Here is a 23,508-nt window from a genome sequence, read left to right as displayed (position 1 = left end):
GAGGGATTGGGGGCAGGAGGAGAAGGGGGACGACAGGATGAGATGGCCAGATGGCATCACTGACTTGATGAACGTGAGTCTGAGTGAACTCCCAGAGTTGGTGATGGACAGGGAGGGCTGGCATGCTGCGATTCATGGGGTCACAAAGAGTCAGACACGACTGAGCGACTGAACTGAAGAGGTAAAGGAAAAATCAGAAGTAATGATACTGCAGAACCCATGGGTGAGGGTTGGGGGTGGGGCTGCATTTTCAAAGAACAGTGTTTGAGACCACAGAAGGACAGATAACTAATGAACGATTTGGGGGTTTTGTTGTTGTTTTAAATCACATTTGACTTTATAGAGGATATTATTGCCCTTAGAACAATTACCCTGAGGCGATGGGGCAGAAGATTATATAACAGTAGAAGATATATACGGAGAAGGCAATGGCACCCCACTCCAGTACTTTTGCCTGGAAAATCCCATTGACGGAGGAGCCTGGTAGGCTGCAGTCCATGGGGTCGCTAGAGTCGGACACGACTGAATAACTTCACTTTGACTTTTCACTTTCATGCATTGGAGAAGGAAATGGCAACCCACTCCAGTGTTCTTGCCTAGAGAATCCCAGGGAAGAGGAAGCCTGGTGGGCTGCCATCTATGGGGTCACACAGAGTTGGACACGACTGAAGCGACTTAGCAGCAGCAGCAGCAGAAGATATATAACAGTAAGTTGAGAACCATAAAAGATATGAAGAAATAAAAATGCAATCTTGAATACATAGGCTTGGAGGCAAGCAGTTAAAGAGATAGATTCAGGGGAGAACATAGTAGACAGTTAATTCCTGTAGGCATTAGGCCTGGAATCCCTTAGCCCTGAGTGTGTGTGTAAAGGGAAAGGAATAAATAACTTGATCTGAGACCAGATAAAAGAACACAGAGTGGTTATTCTTGTTCTTGTAGATTTTTTCTTTTATTTTTAAAGCTTTATTCATATTGGAAAATGATAGATAATGAACATATATATGCCACCTACATTTAACAATTGTTACTATTTTCCTGTTGCATTATTTTGTTTATTATTATTAGCTGAAGTATTTTAAAATGAATAATAGATACCCGAACACTCGTCCCCTTAATACTTGCTCTGTATCCCACTTACATAAATACTACTATCAGTTCTCTACATCGTGTAATTCCCAGTTTATATTTAGGTTTCATGTGTTTTGTAGCTAGTTTTTCAAACCAGAATCCAAATAAGAAACATTTGAGTGTCATGACTCTTAATTACCTATACTTGGATCTTAAAATAGTACACTCCTCTCCTCTCTTTTTAAAGTACTTCAACTTACTGAAGAAATAGAGTCTTCTAGACAAAATAGACTTTTTCTGGTTGCTTCTTCATGATTGACTTGAATTTATTGCTCTATCTTTTCTATCTCCTATAAATTGGACATTAAGTCGAAGGCTTGATAAGATTCACTGTCAGCCTGAAAACTTCCTACATCAAGAGACACATGAGTTTGTCCCACAGAATGGTGATGAATCTGATCACTAGTTTAAGGGTGTGATGGTCAGAAGAGTAAGGACATTTAAAGTGGTTATGCAGTGTGAAAATTGTAAAAGGATTCCAACGTGAAAGCTTCATTTTCTCAGTGAACTCAGAGGCAGAAACCAGTTAGGAAGTGTGAATGTAGTAAGTCAGGGTGAAAATTTAGAGTTGAATATGTAAGGAATGAGAAATCTGGGTGTAATGGAAAGGGAGATATGTGTAATTGTCTTCATTAAAGGAAGAGATTTATTTAACCTTGTTACTTTAGAGCAGTTTTTCAGAGCAAGATTCAAGAAGTCAACCCAGAAGTTTGTTAAAATGGATACTTCTGTTCCTTCACAGTCCAGTTTATATGTTTTCAGGAGATTCTTAGTCATAACTGGTACCCTAACAGGTGCAGCTGAACTAAGTAAAGAGAAGTTACTAAAATACAGGTCCTGGATATGTGTCTAAAAGAACTGTCCAAAAACAGAATTAGCTGCATAGCGAAGTCTGCATTCTCTGGCACTAGGAATATACTTGACTATATTTCTTTCTCTGATCTCTGTGACTTCTACCCATTTGTTATACTTCTGATTTCTGATCTTCAGAATGCTTACTGTGTTAGAAAATCAAAATTTCAAAATGAATTCTGTTGTTTGGGAGAAACATGAATGAAATTTGGCTCACAGTGTCTTTTATGTAAGATAAACATATGAACTGAAATGTAATGAGATTAAAGTTAGTTGCTGTTGGATGAAGCCTTGTGTAAAACAAATGCTCCCTGTCTGCTAAAGAAACATTTTGTTCTTGGTAGACAGTCTAATATTGAATGGACCATTTTGATTTTAACACTTCGATCACCTAGGTAGACTGTGAAAATCCTTTTATATTTTTATTAGTGTATGCATGATAATTTCTCAGGAACAACATGACAACACCCATCTTTTATTCAGGGTACAGGTGAAAAAAGTAGGAAAGAGAAGTTGGGTATGCAATGGATGAGTATATTAACAAAATGGTTCACGTTTTTGCTGTTCTTTTCTATCCTGGCCCAGAGAATTTGAAATATGTTCAAAGTATGCTGACTTTCTCAGTGTAGATGTACAACTGTACTGAAATGGAAAAAATAACAACTTGTTTTAATCTTTAACAGATACAGATTACATTTATTATTGAAAAGAACTGCAAATGTATTGTATTATATATGTACAGTTATATTCATCTATAATGAGATAACATTAGTAATACATTAAAATACTGTTTTTTTCCCCTCCGAAAATACTTTTAGTTCTGAGCCATCTGAAGATGAAGAGTCCCAAGGCCTTCCTACCATGGCCACTAGAAACAATAATGATATTTCAGAATTGGAGGACCTTTCGGAATTGGAAGACCTTAAAGATGCTAAACTTCAGACCTTGAAGGAACTTTTTCCACAAAGAAGTGACAGTGATTTACTTAAGGTTATACCCCTTTCTAGTAATTGGTTATTACAGCTGTAATGATGCTTAAAATGTCTCCTGTATCCAGTGCTATATTCAGTAGATAGTCATTTTTCTAAAAATATCTTATGTTTGAAGATAATTAATTTGATAATAAAAGCAGATGCCAGAGATTTACTTGTTGAATCTTACAGTAGGTGAGGTTTATTCACCTATAAGTAATGAAATAACTTGAGCATCTCTGTATCTCATGTAGGTTGTGAAGTTTTTTGAGTTTGGATGGTTCTGAAATGGGGATAACCCTCTTCTCACTAGAAACATAGAAATGTCCAGAGACTTTTCTTCTTATTTTCCCCGTAATGATTAGGAGTTGCTTTTCACATTTAGTGCCCTGTGACCAGGGATGCTAAACACGCTACAGTACCGAGAACACAGCCGTGTAACAGAAAAGGAGTCCTGCCAGTGGCACCCTTGCTGAGAAATATTGATTGAACTATAGAAACAAAACAAGTGGCTGTAGTTTTACTGTTACAGTTATCTAGCTCTCTTTTTATAAGAGGAAATAAAAATTTACCGTTCAGTTAAGTTGTAGGTAGAGAATAAACCTCTGAAGATTAGTAAATAGTTTATCCCTAGCTCTGCCACTTAGTATTTGATTGAGCTCCGGGGAATCATTTAATTACAGGTTCATAGGTTTTTCACCTTTGTTTTGATCATCACCATCCCTAGCATCACTCCCCCAAGCTAAGGCGTGGAAGGCACCATATCTCTATGGCCTAGGCAGGTAACTTTGAAGTGGTGGATATTGGCACATACTCTTCTTAAGAGAGGTAGCTGCTGCTTCGCTTTGATAGGATATGACCATGTGAAATCAGTGACAGTCTGTTTTTATCAGATAATTCAGATTTTCAAATAAAAGACTGAATTTTTATTTGGTGTTGATCATCAACTTAAGAGCTTTATTGAGATATAGTTTAAATCTGTAAAGATCACCTGATTTTTTGGATTTTAGCATATTTACAGAGTTGTACAACCATCACCATAATCTAATTTTAAAACGTTTTAATCGTTCCAAAAAGAAACCTTGTACCTATTAGCAGTCACTCCCCATCTCCGTTCCCTGGCCAACCACTAATCTCTGTCTCTATAGACTTGCCTATTCTGGACATTTCATATCAGTGGGAACATTACCGTACATGTTTTTTCTCTTTTTTGATCGTATAGCATTTAGGATCTTTGTTTCCCCAAGGAGGGATTGGACCAGTGCCTCCTGCAGTGGAAGCACAGTCTTAACCCCTGGACCACCAGGAAAATCCCAGTGAGATCTTTTATAACTGACTTTCTGTGCTTAGTATACAGCTTTGAAGTTCATTCATGTTGTATCATATTTCATTCCTTTTTATAGTAACTAATTTAAAGAAAGACAAAACCAGAAATACCATTCAAGTCAAACAAAACATGCCTGAAATAGAAGTGATCTAGGCCTGCTAGTTTGAACTCTTTTAAGTTTATATTATTTCCTTTGTTCTCTGATATATTTAATATGAATCTTTCTTTTTTCCCAAATTATTCTGATAACCTTTCTACTGTTAGCTCAGTGAAACTTGAATGGTATCTTGAGTCTACTTTTCCCCTGCAAGTAGTGTTACTTGCTTCCTGATGGGTTTTTTTCCCATAGGAAAAGAAGGAAAGAACGTACTAGGAGCAACACTGAAAGTATTGGAAAGAACTTTCAACAGAATAAACATGATGGAGTATTAAAATAGTCAACATAAATCGCAGTTTAAAAATACTTTAGCTTGAGTGCCAATTTTTCGTGTAGTTCAAGGGGATTTATTCCCTATAAAAGCATTTATCTCTAATTTTATAATTACAGTGGTAAAGTTGAATTGCTACATGAACTTTGTGTGTCTATTTCACTAGTATTTGAAATTTGGGGAATTTAGCATAACACTTGCTCCAAAGCATAGCACTCCCTGGAAGTAATCTGGATTTCAAGTGATCTCCCATCATTTTAAAAGATTTACAGATAACATTTATAAATTACTCTTCAGAGGCTTTTAGACCCATATAAAATAATTCAAGGAGCTATGAAATATAAACTTAGTCCTACACTTGATAAGAATATGCCTTGTCTATTTTGAAAATGAGGAAAGGCTTACAAGATGTTGGAGGATCCAAGAGGAAGAAAACTAGTATAGAAAAGAGCATTATTTTTTTGTTTTGAGGCTTTTAATTTAATGCAAAAATAGCTCATTTTAAAAATTAAGATCTTTTTAAAACAAATAACTCATTGGAAGTACAGAAAACTACGGCAAGAGAAAGTATGGGAGTTCTAAAATCTAAAAGTGTGAATTATGTAAGCCATCTATTAATATGTTCTTGAGTAAATTCAAGCAATTTAGTTTTTAGCAATTTAGAAATAGAGCATATTTCAAGAGTCCTTTATCCCACTCGAGAAGTACTAGATTTAAAAAATAATTCCAGAGTTTATTTTAAATGCCTATCAGTGCCTGTCCTTCCTTCCCTCCCTCCCTTCCTTCCCCTCTCCCTCTCTTCCTTTCCCTCCCTTTCTCTCTCTCTCACACACACACACACCCCCACCCACCCAGTACCTGGACTCACTCATAGGTAGGAAGTTTTTGAGACTTCAAGGCCCAGTCTTACAATTAAAATAACAAAAACCTTGAGTGTACTGTACATATTTGACTATGTTTTATTTTTTCTTTTATAATGGTGATAAGTAAATCCATTAAATACATTTTAAGATAGATAAATTTAGACTTTTTAGACAAACCAGATATTCTGAAAATTTATCATCTGACTTACTGAAATTAAGCTATTATGTAGCTATTTCTCTACTTGTATATTTAATATATTGGTTTATATATTTAATATATTTAAATATTTGGTAAGTTTGTAAAATAACTCTTAAAGTATTGTTTTTAAAACAATCTTTTCTCATTTTGTTAGTTGATTGACTCAACAAGCACTATGGATGGAGCAATTGCTGCTGCCTTGCTGATGTTCGGTGATGCAGGTATGCCTGACTTCGTTTCAAGCCATGTTGAAGATAATACATATCTTCTCATTTTTATTGCTCATCAGTTTACCAAGCTTCTCCATGAATTCTTACAGGAACCTTAGGAAGTATTAATAGCTTCAGGGGTTTTAGATGAAAACAGTGAAGATTAAGAAGGCTTAAAAAAATAAGAAGGTTAACTAACTTACCTGAGGTCTTACTTACCTGGAAACTGAATTTTCTAGGTTCCATTTTCTTGACCCTCCCAAAAAAGGGGAGGGGACAGTTTCATTGGTAATTTTGCTTGTCCTCTGCAGATGAGATATCTTGACAGTGAAGTTTTGGGAGATATATGTTCTTTAATAAGTGTCCTTTCTAATTCATTGTAGTTTTACTTCTCTAAATGAGAGTCAGGAACTTAAGGAAATCCTAGCTTGTAATTAGCATTCCTTTGGGTACTAAACATTTATACTATAGTCCGGTTTTAGAATACCAAATAAATATTTTTATATAAGCACCTCCAATTTTTTTCAGTAAATGCTGCCTAGATTTTTTTTTGTGTGTACGTACCGAGCAAGTAAAACTAACCTATAATCCCACTACTAGATAAGAAATGAAAGCAAGCCTAAATACTATATATAATCATTAGAATACAAAATATAGTATTGGTTTGCATTTTTAAGAAAAGTCATTTGATCATTTATCTTGGATAACTTGTCGTTACAATCAAAATTTATCTAATTACAAAATACCTCCATAACATTCCTCTCTGACACCAGTAGGATTAATTTATTGTTTCTCTACACATAAACATCACCAGATGATCAATACCAAAGTCAGACTGATTATATTCTTTTCAGCCAAAGATGGAGAAACTCTACACAGTCAGCAAAAACAAGACCAGGAGCTGACTGTGGCTCAGATCATGAACTTCCTAATGCCAAATTCAGACTTAAATTGAATAAACTAGGGAAAACCACTAGCCCATTCAGGTATGATCTAAATCAAATCCCTTAGGATTATACAGTGGAAGTGACAAATAGATTCAAGGGATTAGATGTGATAGAGTGCCTGAAGAACTATGAATGGAGGTTCGTGACATTGTACAGGAGGCAGTGATCAAAACCATCCCCAAGAAAAAGAAATGCAAAAGGCAAAATAGTTGTCTGAGGAGGACTTAACAAATAACTGAGAAAAGAACAGAAGCAAAGGAGAAAAGGAAAGCTAAACCCATCTGAATGTGGAGTTCCGAAGAATAGCAGGGAGAGATAAGAAAGCTTTCCTAACTGATCAGTGCAAAGAAATAGAGGAAAAGAATAGAATGGGAAAAACTAGAGATCTCTTCAAGAAAATAGAGAATACCAAGGGAACATGTTATGCAAAGATGGGCACAATAAAGGACAGAAACGATATGGACCTAACAGAAGCAGAAGATATTAAGAAAAGGTGGCAAGAATACACAGAAGAACTGTACAAAAAAGATCTTCACTACTCAGATAATCACGATGGTGTGATCACTCACCTAGAGCCAGACATCCTGGAGTCCAAAGTCAAGTGGGCTTTAGGTAGCATCACTATGAACAAAGCTAGTGAAGGTGATGGAATTCCAGCTGAGCTATTTCAAATCCTAAAAGATGATGCTGTGAAAGTGCCACACTCAATATGGCAGCAAAATTGGAGAACTTATCAGTGGCCACAGGACTGGAAAAGGTCAGTTTTCATTCCAGTACCAAAGAATGGCAATGCCAAAGATTGTTCAAACTGCTTCACAATTGCATTCACCTCACATGCTAGCAAGGTAATGCTCAAAACTCTCCAAGCGAGGCTTCAACGGTACGAGCCAAGAACTTCCAGATGTTCAAGCTGGATTTAGAAAAGGCAGAGAATTCAGAGACCAAATTGCCAACATCTGTTGGATCATAGAGAAAAGAATTCCAGTAAATATATACTTCTGTTTTATTGACTATGCTAAAGCCTTTGACTGTGTAGATCACAACAAACTGTGGAAAATTCTGAAAGAGATAGGAATCCCAGACTCCCTTAACTGCCTCCTGAGAAATCTGTATGCAGGTCAAGAAGCAACAGTTAAAACCGGATATGGAACAACAGACTGGTTCCAAATTGGGAAAGGAGTATGTCAAGGCTGTATATTGTCATCCTGCTTATTTAACTTATATGCGGAGTATATCATGCAAAATGCCAGGTTGGATGAAGCACAAGCTGAAATCAAGATTGTGGGAAATATCAATAACCTCAGATACGCAGATGACACCACCCTTATGACAGAAGGTGAAGAGGAACTAAGGAGCTTCTTGATGAAAGTGAAGAGTAGAGCAAAAATGCTGGCTTAAAACTCAGCATTCATAAAACTAAAATCATGGCATTCGGTTCCATCACTTCTTGGCAAATAGATAGGGAAACAATGGAAACAGTAAGACTTTTATTTTCCTGGGCTCCAAAATTACTGCAGATGGTGATTGCAGCCATGAAATTAAAAGACGCTTGCTCCTTGGAAGAAAAGCTATGACCAACCTAGACAGCATATTAAAAAGCAGAGAGATTACTTTGTCAACAAAGATCTCTAGTCAAAGCTATGGTTTTTCCATTAGTCATGTAAAGATGTGAGAGTTGGATCATAAAGCTGAGCGCCAATTGATGCTTTTGAACTGTGGTCTTGAGAGTCCCTTGGACTGCAAGGAGATCCAACCAGTCCATCCTAAAGGAAATCTGTCCTGAATATTCATTGCTAAGGATGATGCTGAAGCTCCAATACTTTGGCTACCTGATGCAAAGAACTGACTCATTAGAAAAGACCCTGATGCTGGGAAAGATTGAAGGTGGAAGGAGAAGGGAACGACAGAGGATGAGATAGTTGAGTGGCGTCACCGACTTGATGAACATGAGTTTGAGCAAGCTCCGTGAGTTGGTGATGGACAGGGAAGCCTGGCGTGTTGCAATTCATGTGGTTGCAAAGAGTCGGACATGACTGAGTGACTGATCTGACTATTACTTAGCATTGATGTTTACATTATTTCATTACTACAATACAAAAGAAAGTAGCATTACAAGTAAACCTTTCTGGTTTTATTTCTGTAGCCTAAACGTCAAACCAGGATGCTGAGTCAAAGGGTACGCACATTTTGAAATATAATATGTACTTCAATGTTAATTTTAAAGGTTATGCCAATTTATGATTTCATTAGCAGTGTGAATATGTACCCATATTCCTAAGTGGATTTTTTTTTAAATTATATACAAAAATAGAAAATACCATAATGTGTTTTCATGGGTCTATTATCTTTCTTCTGCAATTATCTACCTCATCTTAACCCCCTGCTTGGATTCCATAGATGATATTACTTTATTGACATGAAATTTTTTTAATTTTTTTTTTGAAGGATAATTGCTTTACAGAATTTTGTTTTCTGCCAAACCACAACATGAATCTGCCATAGGTATACGTATATCCCCTCTGTTTTGAACCTCCCTCCCATCTCCCTCTCCATCGCACCCCTCTAGGTTGGTACAGAGCCCCTGCTTGAGTTTCTTAGCCATACAGCAAATTCCCATTGGCTATCTATTTTACATACGGTAATGTAAGTTTCCATGTTACTCTTTCCATACATCTCACCCTCTCCTTCCCTTTCCCCACGTCCATAAGTCTGTTGTCTGTCTGTTTCTCCATTGCTGCCCTGTAAGTAAATTCTTCAGTACCATTTTTCTAGATTGCATATATATATATATATATATATATATATATATATATATATATATATGTTTTAGAATACGATACTTACCTTTCTCTTTCTGCCTTACTTCATTCTGTATAATCGGTTCTAGGTTCATCCACCTCATTAGAAGTAACTCAAAGGTGTTCCTTTTATGGCAGAGTAATATTCCGTTTTCCACATGAAATATTTTAAATCTCTTTCTCACCAGTTTGAGCAACAGAATGGTATTGTATGGTGTGTGGCTGCTACCCACAGTGAATATTAAGATTCTTCCTTTTGTTTTGCTTACTAGCTGTGTAACCTTGGGCAGCGTTGCCTAAGTTTTCTCTTTCTGTAGTAAAATAGTATATTAATAGTAGGATATTCTTAGGTTGTTATGAAACAATGATCCTTGTTACAAATTTCTTGTTATAGTGTGTGGCAAATAGTAAGTGCATAGTCCATATTAACATTTCTGTGCTTAAGGGCCGTCTGATACTAGAAATGGTACAAGAGAAAGCTGTGTCTTCATTACTGTATCCTACTGTAAAAACTCTGAAAAATTGTAGGCCCTGTTAATATTTGTTGAGTTGTTAAATGGGTTGGGGAGATTTTACATATTCTTTCTTGTCCTCATAATATCTCATATTTCAGAATCTTTCCAATGAAAACTTTGTTAAGTAACTATTCTACAGCAGTGCGTGGTCTTTTTTGTCTTGAGCAGTTTGTATTATTCAGCTTTATTTATTAAACAAATACTTAGTATGTATCTACTACTGGATGCCAGATTCTGTTTTAGGCATGGAGGGTACATGCTGGAACGAAATGGACACAACCTCTACCCACATGTAGTTTACAGTACTTATTAAAGTTGAACTTCAGCGGAGTTTTTTACTTGTCATTGTTGTACTAGACTTTGATTTTATTTCTTTGTTTGGAAGATATTGTCAAATGGCAAATTATAAGGAAAGAAGAAATTAAGGTTTTCTTGTTTAAGTAAACTTCCGTGCTGCTTCTTAGAATGGACAGGATAGTCATATCAATCATCTTCAGTATGGTACACTCTTGAGGTAATGTATAGAATGACAGCTTTGTCTCATTAACAGAGGGTCTTTTTAAATGCCTTGGACAGTTCACAAAGAGTCTCCAAATTCTGATGTTGGACATTGGTTTTACCACAAATTATAGTCTTTTATATGCAGTATCATCCTGCATATTAAACAATAATGGTATGTTTTTTACATTGCCTTCTGAATGTTTTCATTTATGAATACTAAGTTAATAAAGACAAAAATAGGTATCCAAAATTTTTACCCTACTTTAAGTGGTAAAAATATGAATTTACTGATGTCATCCGGAATCTAGCTGATTCTTCCACCTCTGTATGTTTGTGCTTAGTCACTCAGTCGTGTCCAACTCTTTGCAACCCCATGGACTGGGGCTCCCCGGGCTCCTCTGTCCATGGGATTTCTCCAAAAATACTGGAATAGGTTGCCATTCCCTTGTCCAGGGTATCTTCCCAACCCCGGATCAAACCTGGGTCCCCTGCATTGCAGGCATATTCTTTACCATCTGAGGTACTAGGGAAGCCCTAGTTCTCTATATATGTGTCAGTGTAAGAGTAGGTAAAAACATTTTTATGTGACTGTGATTCTGTTTTTTTTTTTTTTTGGTTGTTTTGTAACCATATTTATTTCTAAAAGTCTACTCATTTCTTTATAACAGTGTATTCCGACTTGTCTAATAGCTTATTGACAGGCACTTAAATGCTTAGGTAAAAATTTTTATGTATGCCTAACTAATCATTCTCCCTCAGTTTTTTATAAGTAAATTCCTGGAAAAAGAATTATTGAACTGAAAGACACACACATCTAAAATTCTGAGGTGTGTTATTTAGATTGCCTTCCAGATAGGCTATAACAGTTTATAGTGTTGTAACATGACTGCCCACAGTATGCTGTGACTTCCTTTTACTACTCCTTTTAATCTTAGGATGGAAAAAAAGGTACTGTGTTTTCCCTGTCTTTAGTTATTAATGATGTTGATCATCTTTTCTCTTTCTTTTTCCCCTATTGAATTGCCTGTTAGTGTTCTTTGTTCATATTTTCTTTTTTGCAGTTTCATGTTTTACTTTTTATGTTTTAAATATGCTTTTCTTTATTTTAAGAAAGGATTAAACATATCTAGGTGACATGGTGTAATCACCTAGTTTGAAACTTTTCAGACTTTGAATATTAGAATATTATTATTAATGGTAGTTATTAGTAATATGCCTAATTACTGGATATGACTGAGCAACTGAACTGAATTGAATGGTAGTCACTTAACCCCAGCAAATATGTGGGTAATGATAGAGTGGATGCCAGCAGTTAGTTGGTGTATGCAGAATGCACATTTACTTTATGAAATAAAGTGGGGGAAATTTAAGCATGCATACTTAAAGCATGTAATTATTATACATTGAAATGTTGATTGCATTCAATTTGGTTATAGCCGTATTATGACATTTTCATGCTTACAGCTTAAAAGCTGTTGTGTCTGTACTTGGTTTGAATATTCCTACAACTTTTATTTCTAACTGCATAGTTAGGGTACTGATACAGTTAATACTGAACTCTTAAACCTTTGTAAGCTTTCAGCAAATACTTTCTTACAAGCACTGCAGTATGTCTCTGGAATTTGCTCTCTGAGAGTGAAGGTACTGAGAAGTATATGAATGTATACAAAGTAAAACATAAGTAACATAGCTTTTCCAAATCATGTAGATGGAGTTTTTCTGTCAGTCTTGACAGAATGTACACATTTCCTATTACTGTCGTACAGCACTCTCTTGTGCTGTACTCTCTTGTTTTTAGGTTAAAAGCATTCATCTCTTGATTTCTCTGTTTCTCAGTTCCTCCTAATTGGTAAAATGAGTATGTATTTACTTGGTAGATTTGTTGTGGAAAGTAAATGAAACAGCTGTTTATAAAAGCCCACTGCGAAGCCTGGTACATAGTAGATACTTAATTATTGACAATTATTTGATGCTATTCAGATAAGCTGATGGGCTCAATTTTTTTCACTACTGAACATTCAGTCATTGAGGAGAACCTCTTCTTTCTACTATAGAATTACCTGTCAGTTCAAAGATATATATCATTAGCATTAAATAATGTGATAGTTTAGAAATATGTATAGTCTTATAGTGATTTCTACTTTTGAAAGTCTGAAAAGGATCTCTTTATTTTTCCTTCAATGCAGTTAACATTTATTGCATGTATGTCATATGTAGAAGAAATAATACTGTCCTGATATCAAGAGAACTATTAAGTGTACTTTGCCCTTTTTTTTACATTAATGATTCTTGTATTATATCAGTGTGAACTTTGCATGTCCTTGTCTGTTTTAGAAGGTGGTGGACCCAGGAAAAGAAAATTATCTTCTTCTTCAGAGCCATTCGAGGAAGATGAATTTAATGATGATCAATCTATGAAAAAGAAGAGATTGGATCATGTGAGTTACATTTGAATTTCAGCATCAAAATTAGCTACTTAAGCACAGACTATGTTGAATCTGAATTTACAAAAATACATCTCAGTGAATCAGTCTTCTCTCACACAGAAGTATTAATTGCTTATCTCTGAATTATAAAACTGATTTTTAAAATATTCTAGTGGTGTAGTAAAGTAACTTTTGGGAAAAACATACTTTAAATTTTATCTTGTAAAATGTGTGTGTATATACATATAATTATACAATGCTTACATAAAACAGTTGTTACTAGCACCAGCACTATTTCAAACTCCTCGGTGACAACTACTTATAATTCCTATAGATGACTCCTTTGATATTTAACTGCTTATCTGAAAATAATATTAGTTATGCTTTTACTGGGTTATTGTGGTTTTCTATTAACTTTTACTTTGTGAAATAAATCTACTAAGAGGCCTCCCAGTGAATCTAGACATAGTCTTCCATGTCTGCATTCAAGACAGCACAATTTCTTTTTGGCGATCAAAGTCAGTCACCCCAATTAGCACAGTAACCCCTTTGTTTGCCTGATTTAGTCTCCACCCTAATTTAATGGGATAGCTGTTGTATCCCTCCATAGGAGGTATTCTTCCCATGGTAGGAAGTAAAAATTCTGAGTTTTAGGTTTGAATAACCACTAGTATAAGAGAGTAGGCCCACATTTTAGTTTATAAACCTGTGTATAACGGCCATGGAAGAAATAGCATTGTATTTATTGATGGCTGATTCAAAGCATTCACTTTGCTTTTACGTCTGTTGAATAGCATGTTAGCCTTGTGGGGTGTTATCAACAAATTCACATTCTAAATTTTCATTAAGTGATACCACTGCTCTGTAAGCCAGCTGCATCTAGGAATTGAGACACATGGTAAGATCAGTGAAACAAGATCTGTTGATGAACACATGCATCAAAGGACTCAAATCTGAAAGACAGAAAATGTACTCTAGAATTTAAAGCTTTGAAAAGTACCAGTGTTGTCATGTTCAGCATCAACTCCAGATAGAGATTTGAAGCTGAAGCCAGTGGTAGTTTGGTTATTGGTGTTTAGTTGCCAGTTGTGTCAACTCTTTTGCAACCCATAGACAGCAGCCCACCAGGCTCCCCCGTCCCTGGGATTCTCCAGGCAAGAACAATGGAGTGGGTTGCCATTTCCTCCTCCAATGCATGAAAGTGAAAACTGAAAGTGAAGTCGCTCAGTCATATCCAACTCCTAGAGACCCCATGGACTAGCTATAGCAAAAATGGATGGACCGGCCAAATCTGCATTGATATATTTACTTAATTCTTCTCTGTTATAGCGAATTATTGCAAAAACAGGACCCAAATGAAAACATTTAGCTTTAAAAATTTTTGAATTTATCAAGCCTGTCCCTCTACAGAAGCTGAACTCAACCCCAGTTTTTTTTTTCTTTTGCCTCCAAAAACCATTCTCTGATACAGTCTTTTAGTAAAAATGTGTTAGCAGCATTTATGACTTACTATTTAAAGTGAGCATTTAAATTACTAATTACTGTAATTGAAGGTGAGGATGCAAATATGGTTTTAGAATTTTGAGAAACTTAACTTTGGAGTGGTCATTGCCACCATTTTTAGAAGCCTAGACTGATGACAAAAGAGTGCATTATGTATTGTGGAAAATTTTTCTTCACAGTGACTTGTGATTTTGAAGAACTTGAACCCTCAGAGAAATGTTTTAAATTCACAAGTGTTGGTTTAGGAAAACAGATTGGATTTGAGGAGATAGAAAATGAGAATATTGAAGAGCTAGGGTCCCAACCTGTTTATCTCACCACAAAAGACTTCCTGCTGATACCATGTGGATGTAGATGATGTTAAGGACAGTGACAGTGAAATTCAAAAAGCTATACCATGACAGATTAGCAATGTTAACTGGTGTTTTAAACGTTATTGAAAACAGTTGTACTGATGTGAAGATACAAATTTGGTTTTAATGCTGAACATAGTAGGAGAGTTGTGCATGGCATGCAGTTGAATCTTTAGCCTTCCAGGCACTTTTAATATGAGAACAGGAGGCTAGCAAAGTAGCTGAAATTTATTGATTTTATTTATTTGCTTATTTTTAACTTAATGTTTACATTTTCAGCCATATAGTAGAGATGACACAAAGACAGTGAGGCATGTCTTTCCATTGCTGCTCATTTTCAAATAACTCTTCATCTACTATTTCATAGTAACTCATAAACTATAGCCCTTCCAATGCTCACATTCCAAGAAGACTTGAGTTCATACTTATTGGAGTATTTATGCATTTCTTAATCATTTAATGTGTAAAATTGCACTATCCTTCTTTTAAGATTTCCTTCTATTTTTTTAATGGGTCACTAATGAAGTAGGAAGTCAAGAAACACCTTGAGTAACAGACAGATTTGGCCTTGAAATACAGAATGAAGCAGGGCAAAGACTAATAGAGTTTTGCCAAGAAAATGCACTGGTCATAGCAAACACCCTCTTCCAACAACACAAGAGAAGACTCTACACATGGACATCACCAGATGGTCAACACCAAAAACAGATTGATTATATTCTTTGTAGCCAAAGATGGAGAAGCTCTATACAGTCAACAAAAACAAGACCAGGAGCTGACTGTAGCTCAGACCATGAACTCCTTATTACCAAATTCAGACTTAAAGTGAAGAAGGTAGGAAAAACCACTAGACCAGTCAGGTATGACCTAAATCAAATCCCTTATGATTATACAGTGGAAGTGAGAAATCTATTTAAGGGCCTAGATCTGATAGATAGAGTGCCTGATGAACTATGGAATGAGGTTCGTGACATTGTACAGGAGACAGGGATCAAGACCATCCCCATGGAAAAGAAATGCAAAAAAGCAAAATGGCTGTCTCGGGAGGCCTTACAAATAGCTGTGAAAAGAAGAGAGGTGAAAAGTAAAGGAGAAAAGGAAAGATACAAGCATCTGAATGCAGAATTCCAAAGAATAGCAAGAAGAGGTATGAGAGCCTTCCTCAGCAATGAGTGCAAAGTAATAGAGGAAAACAACAGAATCGGAAAGACTAGAGATCTCTTCAAGAAAATTAGAGATACCAAAGGAACATTTCATGCAAAGATGGGCTCGATAAAGGACAGAAATTGTATGGACCTAACAGAAGCACAAGATATTAAGAAGAGGTGGCAAGAATACACAGAAGAACTGTACAAAAAAGATCTCCACGACCCAGATAATCACGATGGTGTGATCACTGACCTAGAGCCAGACATCCTGGAATGTGAAGTCAAGTGGGCCTTAGAAAGCATCACTATGAACAAAGCTAGTGGAGGTGATGGAATTCCAGTTGAGCTATTTCAAATCCTGAAAGATGATGCTGTGAAAGTGCTTCACTCAATATGCCAGCCAATTTGGAAAACTCATCAGTGGCCATAGGACTGGAAAAGGTCAGTTTTCATTCCAATCCCAAAGAAAGGCAATGCCAAAGAATGCTTAAACTACCACACAGTTGCACTCATTTCACACGCTAGTAAAGTAATGCTCAAAAATCTCCAATCCAGGCTTCAGCAGTACGTGAACCGTGAACTTCCTAATGTTCAAGCTGGTTTTGAAAAAGGCAGAAGAACCAGAGATCAAATTGCCAACATCTGCTGGTTCATGGAAAAAGCAAGAGAGTTTCAGAAATGCATCTGTTTCTGCTTTATTGACTATGCCAAAGCCTTTGACTGTGTGGATCACAATAAACTATGGAAAATTCGGAAAGAGATGGGAATACCAGACCACCTGACCTGCCTCTTGAGAAATCTGTATGCAGGTCAGGAAACAACAGTTAGAACTGGACATGGAACAACAGACTGGTTCCAAATAGGAAAAGGAGTACGTCAAGGTTGTATATTGTCACCCTGCTTATTTAACTTATATGCAGAGTACATCATGAGAAATGCCAGAAGAAACAAGCTGGAATCAAGATTGCCGGGAGAAATATCAATAACCTCAGATATGCAGATGACACCACCCTTATGGCAGAAAGTGAAGAGGAACTCAAAAGCCTCTTGATGAAAGTGAAAGTGGAGAGTAAAAAAGTTGGCTTAAAACTCAACATTCAGAAAACGAAGATCATGGCATCCAGTCCCATCACTTCATGGGAAATAGATAGGGAAACAGTGGAAACAGTGTCAGACTTTATTTTTGGGGGGGCTCCAGAATCACTGCAGATGGTGACTACAGCCATGAAATTAAAAGACGCTTACTCCTTGGAAGGAAAGTTATGACCAACCTAGATAGCATATTGAAAAGCAGAGACATTACTTTGCCAACAAAGGTCCATCTAGTCGAGGCTATGGTTTTTCCAGTGGTCATGTATGGATATGAGAGTTGGACTGTGAAAAAGGGTGAGCGCTGAAGAATTGATGCTTTTGAACTGGAGTGTTGGAGAAGACTCTTGCGAGTCCCTTGGACTGCAAGGAGATCCAACCAGTCCATTCTGAAGGAGATCAGCCCTGGGATTTCTTTGGAAGGAATGATGCTAAAGCTGAAACTCCAGTACTTTGGCCACCTCATGTGAAGAGTTGACTCATTGGAAAAGACTCTGATGCTGGGAGGGATTCGGGGCAGGAGGAGAAGGGGACGACAGAGGCTGAGATGGCTGGATGGCATCACTGACTCGATGGACGTGAGTCTCATTGAACTCCGGGAGTTGATGATGGACAGGGAGGCCTGGCGTGCTGCGATTCATGGGGTCTCAAAGAGTCGGACACGACTGAACAACTGAACTGAACTGAATGAAGTTCTTGAATGTGATACCTCTAACACAATTTTCCTCAGCCCAGTGGCTTTTTATTTTCATAATTTTGCATGGTGCAATAATTTCTGCAAATGGATGTGTCATGTTATAGTGGAACAGCCTGTAGTTGTCAGCAGAAGAGGACATGACCTTTCTTTGAAGCCATATGGGTCTCTGCTGTGATTTTCCTGTTGGGAATTGCCAGAGACTTTATGCAACATCCTCATGAGCCACAGATTCTTTGATAAGCATTGCATCTACTCGCTGGTTGCAAAACCCAAGTGGCAATTGCATCCTGGACCTACGCCAGAGCCTTCTCTTAATCTAGGCCCCATTCCTAACAGAGCAGCATACACTGAACTGAAGTGTACCTTGCCTCCAGCATCCCAAGAGTCCGACTAAAGTGTTGTACCTTTTTCTCAGAGGCAGCAAGTCCAGCCATTCATTTGTCTTTTGTTTTTTTGTTTTCAGAGTGAAATTTGCAGCATGCTTCACGTTGAACCCCCATATAATTAATGAAAGTGGTGGACCTCAGAATTTGAGGGTGGTAGGCTTCCCAGGTGGCGCAATGGTAACAAATCCACCTACCAATTCTGGGAGACGCAAGAGACATGGTTCAGTACCTGGGTTGGGAAGATCCCCTGGAGTAGGACTTGACAACCTGCTCAGTGTTCTTGCCTGAAAAATTCGGAGGAGCCTGGACAGGCTGTGGTCTATGGAGTTGCAAAGAGTCAGACATAACTGAGAGACTGAGCATTCAGCATATTTTCCACTCTAGCATGCATATATCTTACTGCTGCTGCTAAGTCACTTCAGTCGTGTCCGACTCTGTGCGACCCCATGGACGGCAGCCCACCAGGCTCCCCTGTCCCTGGGATTCTCCAGGCAAGAACACTGGAGTGGGTTGCCATTTCCTTCTCCAGTGCATGAAAGTGAAAAGTGAAAGTGAATTGCTCAGTCGTGTCCGACCCTTAGCAACCATGGACTGCAGCCTACCAGGCTCCTCCGTCCTTGTGATTTCCCAGGCAAGAGTACTGGAGTGGGGTGCCATTGCCTTCTCCATATATCTTACTAAGGCCATCTAAAAACAACCACTACTTCCTGCTTGTTAAGTCCAACTTACGTGATGTCTTCAGTGTAAAGGACCAAAGTGATACACTGTGGACTCTGCAAAACTATCAAAGTCCTTGGGTAGTATTTTTTGAAAAAGAGTTGAGAGTTATAGCCCTGAAAGCACGAAGGTGTATTCATCACTTACCCTGCACCTTCATCACTTACCCTGCCCAGGTGAAAATAGCTTCTTCTTGTCTTCCTTAATTACTGCTAGACTAATGTGTAGTTACGTTGATTTTCTCTAGTAAAAATACATCTGGTATAGCAGCTGCATGTGGGGTCATCACCTGTTGTTTGCGTATGATAGTCTAAAATAATTCTCTAAGACTCATTTCGCTTTCGTATAGGCCAAGGAGGCACATTACATTGGGATCTGGGATGGTGGTGCCAATCTCTGCAATTCCTTCAGTAATATGGTTGTTGCTACTTTGTCAGAGGGACAGTTCTAGGGCCTTAGATTTAGTATTTTATACCGCTATGGACCTTACTCCATCGGTCAAGGAGCTGATGTGGAATTTCTGCCAGTGCCAAATATGTCAGTTCCGACTCTACATTCTGGAACTAGAAGTGTAACTGCAGGATTGATTCATAACTCTTGGGCCCACTGATATGATTTGAGCCCAGAGTTCATGTATCACCTGGCTTCTGTGAAGCTCCAGAATAACCACTGAACTACATAGGTATTTTCAGTCATCAGGGATTAGCAGAGCTGACAAAAGTGTGGGGTCCAAGATCAAAGAGCAAATGATAGGCACACAACCTCCTGAATGTTTAATATGTGCTTCAATATATTTAATTCGCAAAAGATAGTTTAGTTCAGTCACTCAGTCATGTCCAGCTCTTTGCCACCTCATGGACTGCTCTATGCCAGGCTTCCCTGTCCATCACCAAGTCCCGGAGCTTATTTGAAACTCATGTCCATTGAGTTGGTGATGCCATCCAACCATCTCATCCTCTGTCGTACCCTTCTCCTCCCGCCTTCCCCTTCTCCTCCCGCCTTCAATCATTCCAGTCTTTTCAGATGAGTCAGTTCTTTGCATCAGGTGGCCAAAGTATTGGGAGTTTCAGCTTCAGCATCAGTCCTTCCAATGAATATTTAGGACTGATTTCCTCTAGGATGGACTGGTTACTATTTTCCAAATAACTTTTTCCTTTAGATGAGATTCACATAGCATAAAATTAACCATTAAAAATTCAGTGGCATTTAGTACATTCCCCATGTTTTGCAAATATAAGTTCTATCTAGTTCCAAAATATTTTATCACCCAGTAATATCATGCTGCATATCTTAAGCAGTTTCTCCCCATTCTCTTCTCCCCCTAGCCTCTGGCACCACCAGTTGGCTTTTTGTCGTAGGATTTCATATAAATGTAATCATATGTGACCTTTTGTGTCTAGCTTCTTTTACTTAGGTTAATATTTTTGAGGTTCATCCATGTTGTAGCAGGTATAAGTACTTCATTTCCCCCCTCCCTTTTTTTAGGACAGAGTTATATTCTGTTTTATATGCATATTACGATTTGTTTATCCTTCATCCTTTGATAACATTTGACTTATTTAAAATCATGAATGTGCTGTGGGAATAACTAAAGTTTAGGAAACACTTGCTGCTGCTAAGTCACTTCAGTCGTGTCCGACTCTGTGCGGCCCCATAGACGGCAGCCCACCAGGCTCCCCTGTCCCTGGGATTCTCCAGGCGATAACACTGGAGTGGGTTGCCATTTCCTTCTCTAATGCATGAAAGTGAAAGTCAAAGTAAAGTCGCTCAGTAGTGTCCAACTCTTTGCGACCTCATGGACTGCAGCCTACCAGGCTCCTCCGTCCATGAGATTTTCCAGGCAAGAGTACTTGGTAATGGAAGAACACTGATCTAAACACCTAAGTTTCTGTTTGTACCTCAGCTGGTCATTGTCCATCTGTGATCTTTAAAAGGATTGTTCTTGGAGGTTCAGTGTCTTCATCTGTAAAGCAAGGATGGCAGTATGAATTTTTGATAGCCTTTCAGTGCTTTCTCCAAATATTAGTGTTTCATTATTCCCCTTCTCAAAAATCTCATTGCTTTCTGAATGAAGACTGACCTGAGTTTGGCATTCTAGGCCTTAAGCAGTATTAGCTCTGGTTTGATTTTTCAACCTTATAGCCTTTTTCTTAGTCTCTGTGCTCCAGCCCAAACAGGCCAATTACTATTACAAAAAACATGTCCAGTTTTCTTCTTCCTACTCCTAACTTCTCTAGCATTTTATATCTCTGTCTAGTGGAACTTCCTCTTATTCCTGTTTGTGAAGGGGGTATTGCTCACAATTTAGATATTTCTCTGTTAGGTAATGAAAGAAAAAAGCGCTGTTGTTGGACAAGAAAGGAGGTAGAAGAGAAAGCATGAAACTAATTTTTTCTCTTTTGTGTGTAGAGCATGTGGTACAGTTCTTAGCAACGTAAATAGATGCTTTTAGATTGACTAAAATACAAGATTTCTCCTATATGTGAACCCAAGAGATCTTGTTTTTTTTTCTTTTAAATGTGGAACCAGTTTCTTCAAATGAAGTTAAGTGACGGAGGAAAGAGATAGTGTGTGAGTAGCCAGTTACTCCCAAATTAAGGTTTAATTTATATATTATTTAGTTTCATATAAGTTTCTTTGTTACTATGTTGCTTTTATGTTGTGACTCAGCAGTTAATATTTATACCTGAATTATTTCAAGTTAGTTTTAGTATCATTCTAGTTACTAGATATGTAGTCAGGGTCTTTGAGTGATCTTAAACCAGTAATATTTTTATTCTTAAGATGTAAATTTGTCAACTTTCACATGAACAAAAAAAAGAGCATTTTTGAATTCTTCTTGATGGAATGTGAGAGCTTTCAAATCAAGTCAAAATACAAACGTGGCTGTCTTAAGACTGTTTTTCCTGATGATCTCTTAAATTGGTTCTCTTTTCTTTTGTCCCCATTAGGGGGAAGAGTCAAATGAATCTGCAGAATCTAGCACTAACTGGGAAAAGCAGGAAAGTATTGTGTTGAAATTGCAAAAGGAATTTCCCAATTTTGATAAAGAGGTGAGTCCTCATATATAGGTATTTAATCAGTGTGTGCTGTTTGTACTGCAAAATAGTCTTTGAGGTCAACTGCATGAAAAGCTTAGAGTGATTTTGCATTTTTCTAATTATATTTAATTTAACTCTTGTTTATCAGTATTATAAAACATATTTGTATAACTTGTTTACCTTGGTTATTTGCCTTATTTGATACTGTAATATCAACATTATAATGATAACATCATGTAAGCATAACAAATATAACTGTAGTAATAGTTGTCAACTCATATATAAAATGCAAAGTCATCTATAATCCCAAGTAACTTCTTTTAGTTTTCTTCGTATTCTCAACCTTTGATTTTTCGTAAAGAATTTTAAAGTGTAATAATCCACTTTAGTGCCTTGATATTCCATAATCTTTGGTTTATTTGCTAGGTAGTAAAAATACTTTCAGAGTCAGTAAAGACCCATGCCAAGCATGCCATTACTAAAAGAGCCTCTGTTTTATCATATTGTACTTGGAAACACATTATTTGTTTCACATTGGGAATACATTTATACCTGTATTGATTTATTCAGGTATACGCACATCTGCTAAATTCTGATGAACTAAAGACAAAGTTTTGTTGCTATACTGGTTCTTTACATATGTTCAAATTACATTTTGAAGTTATCAGTTTATGAAAAAGCTTAACTGCATGTTGAAGTTAAACTGAGCAAACATTTTTTGATATTCTGGTGTTCAGAGTACTCCATAGCAAGAGTAAAAGTGCAAAAACTGTCAAGCTTCCTTCCCTTTGAAGAAAGACTGTTATATATTTACAGAAGTATAACTGTATATACAGAAAGCATTTGTAAAGAGCAACATAAAAGCAAGTGTGAAATCATCAGCTATGAATTCTTTTAAGTTTTTAAGTGATTTATTTTTTAAAGTATAAAACTTTTCTTTTCAAGAAGTCATTAATTCTAGATTTTTAATAAAAAGATCAATGACTTATTTCTAGGAATTAAGGGAAGTACTCAAGGAACATGAATGGATGTACACAGAGGCTTTAGAATCTTTAAAAGTATTTGCAGAAGACCAAGGTAATTATCTGTTCTATATTATTATAGAAAATTCATACTTCCCAATATATTATATTGTAGTATGTAAGAAAATAGTAAACCTATTAGTTAATAACCAGAGAATGGGCTTGCAAGAGATATTAGAAACCAGTTCCCTGTATTCCTTGTAAACATTGTAAGATAGATGTCCTCACCTACACTACATGAATATCTAAAGCATCAATATCAGAAACTTACAAGGTAAGTGTCACTGGCATGGAAGAAAGTCACTGATCCCATTGTGGAATGTTTTTAACTTTAGGAACTTAAGGGTAGAGAAATAGTGGGGAGAAGTTGAACCACACATGTTTA

General features: G+C 37.0%; 1 protein-coding gene across 6 annotated transcripts in view; it reads left to right on the top strand.

Moving 5' to 3' along the window:
- Nucleotides 1-23,508, top strand: part of SMARCAD1 (SNF2 related chromatin remodeling ATPase with DExD box 1) — a 91,208-nt gene that overhangs the window by 36,441 nt on the left and 31,259 nt on the right. For 3 of the 6 annotated variants that reach the window (XM_019962449.2, XM_070790871.1, XM_070790872.1), the window contains 5 exons: nucleotides 2,802-2,973; nucleotides 5,926-5,992; nucleotides 13,076-13,179; nucleotides 22,012-22,113; nucleotides 23,097-23,178. In XM_019962449.2, coding sequence (XP_019818008.1) covers nucleotides 2,802-2,973; nucleotides 5,926-5,992; nucleotides 13,076-13,179; nucleotides 22,012-22,113; nucleotides 23,097-23,178 — 527 coding nt within the window. Of the gene's footprint in view, nucleotides 1-6; nucleotides 708-2,801; nucleotides 2,974-5,925; nucleotides 5,993-13,075; nucleotides 13,180-22,011; nucleotides 22,114-23,096; nucleotides 23,179-23,508 lie in introns of those variants that run through there. The other 3 variants (XM_070790873.1, XM_019962450.2, XM_070790874.1) reach the window with 3 other exon arrangements.

The sequence above is a fragment of the Bos indicus genome, chromosome 6 (genome assembly GCF_029378745.1).
Source record: "Bos indicus isolate NIAB-ARS_2022 breed Sahiwal x Tharparkar chromosome 6, NIAB-ARS_B.indTharparkar_mat_pri_1.0, whole genome shotgun sequence".
Classification (NCBI taxonomy): domain Eukaryota; kingdom Metazoa; phylum Chordata; class Mammalia; order Artiodactyla; family Bovidae; genus Bos; species Bos indicus.
Note: the sequence above shows the minus strand (reverse complement) of the source record. Positions and strands in the feature narration are given on the sequence as shown.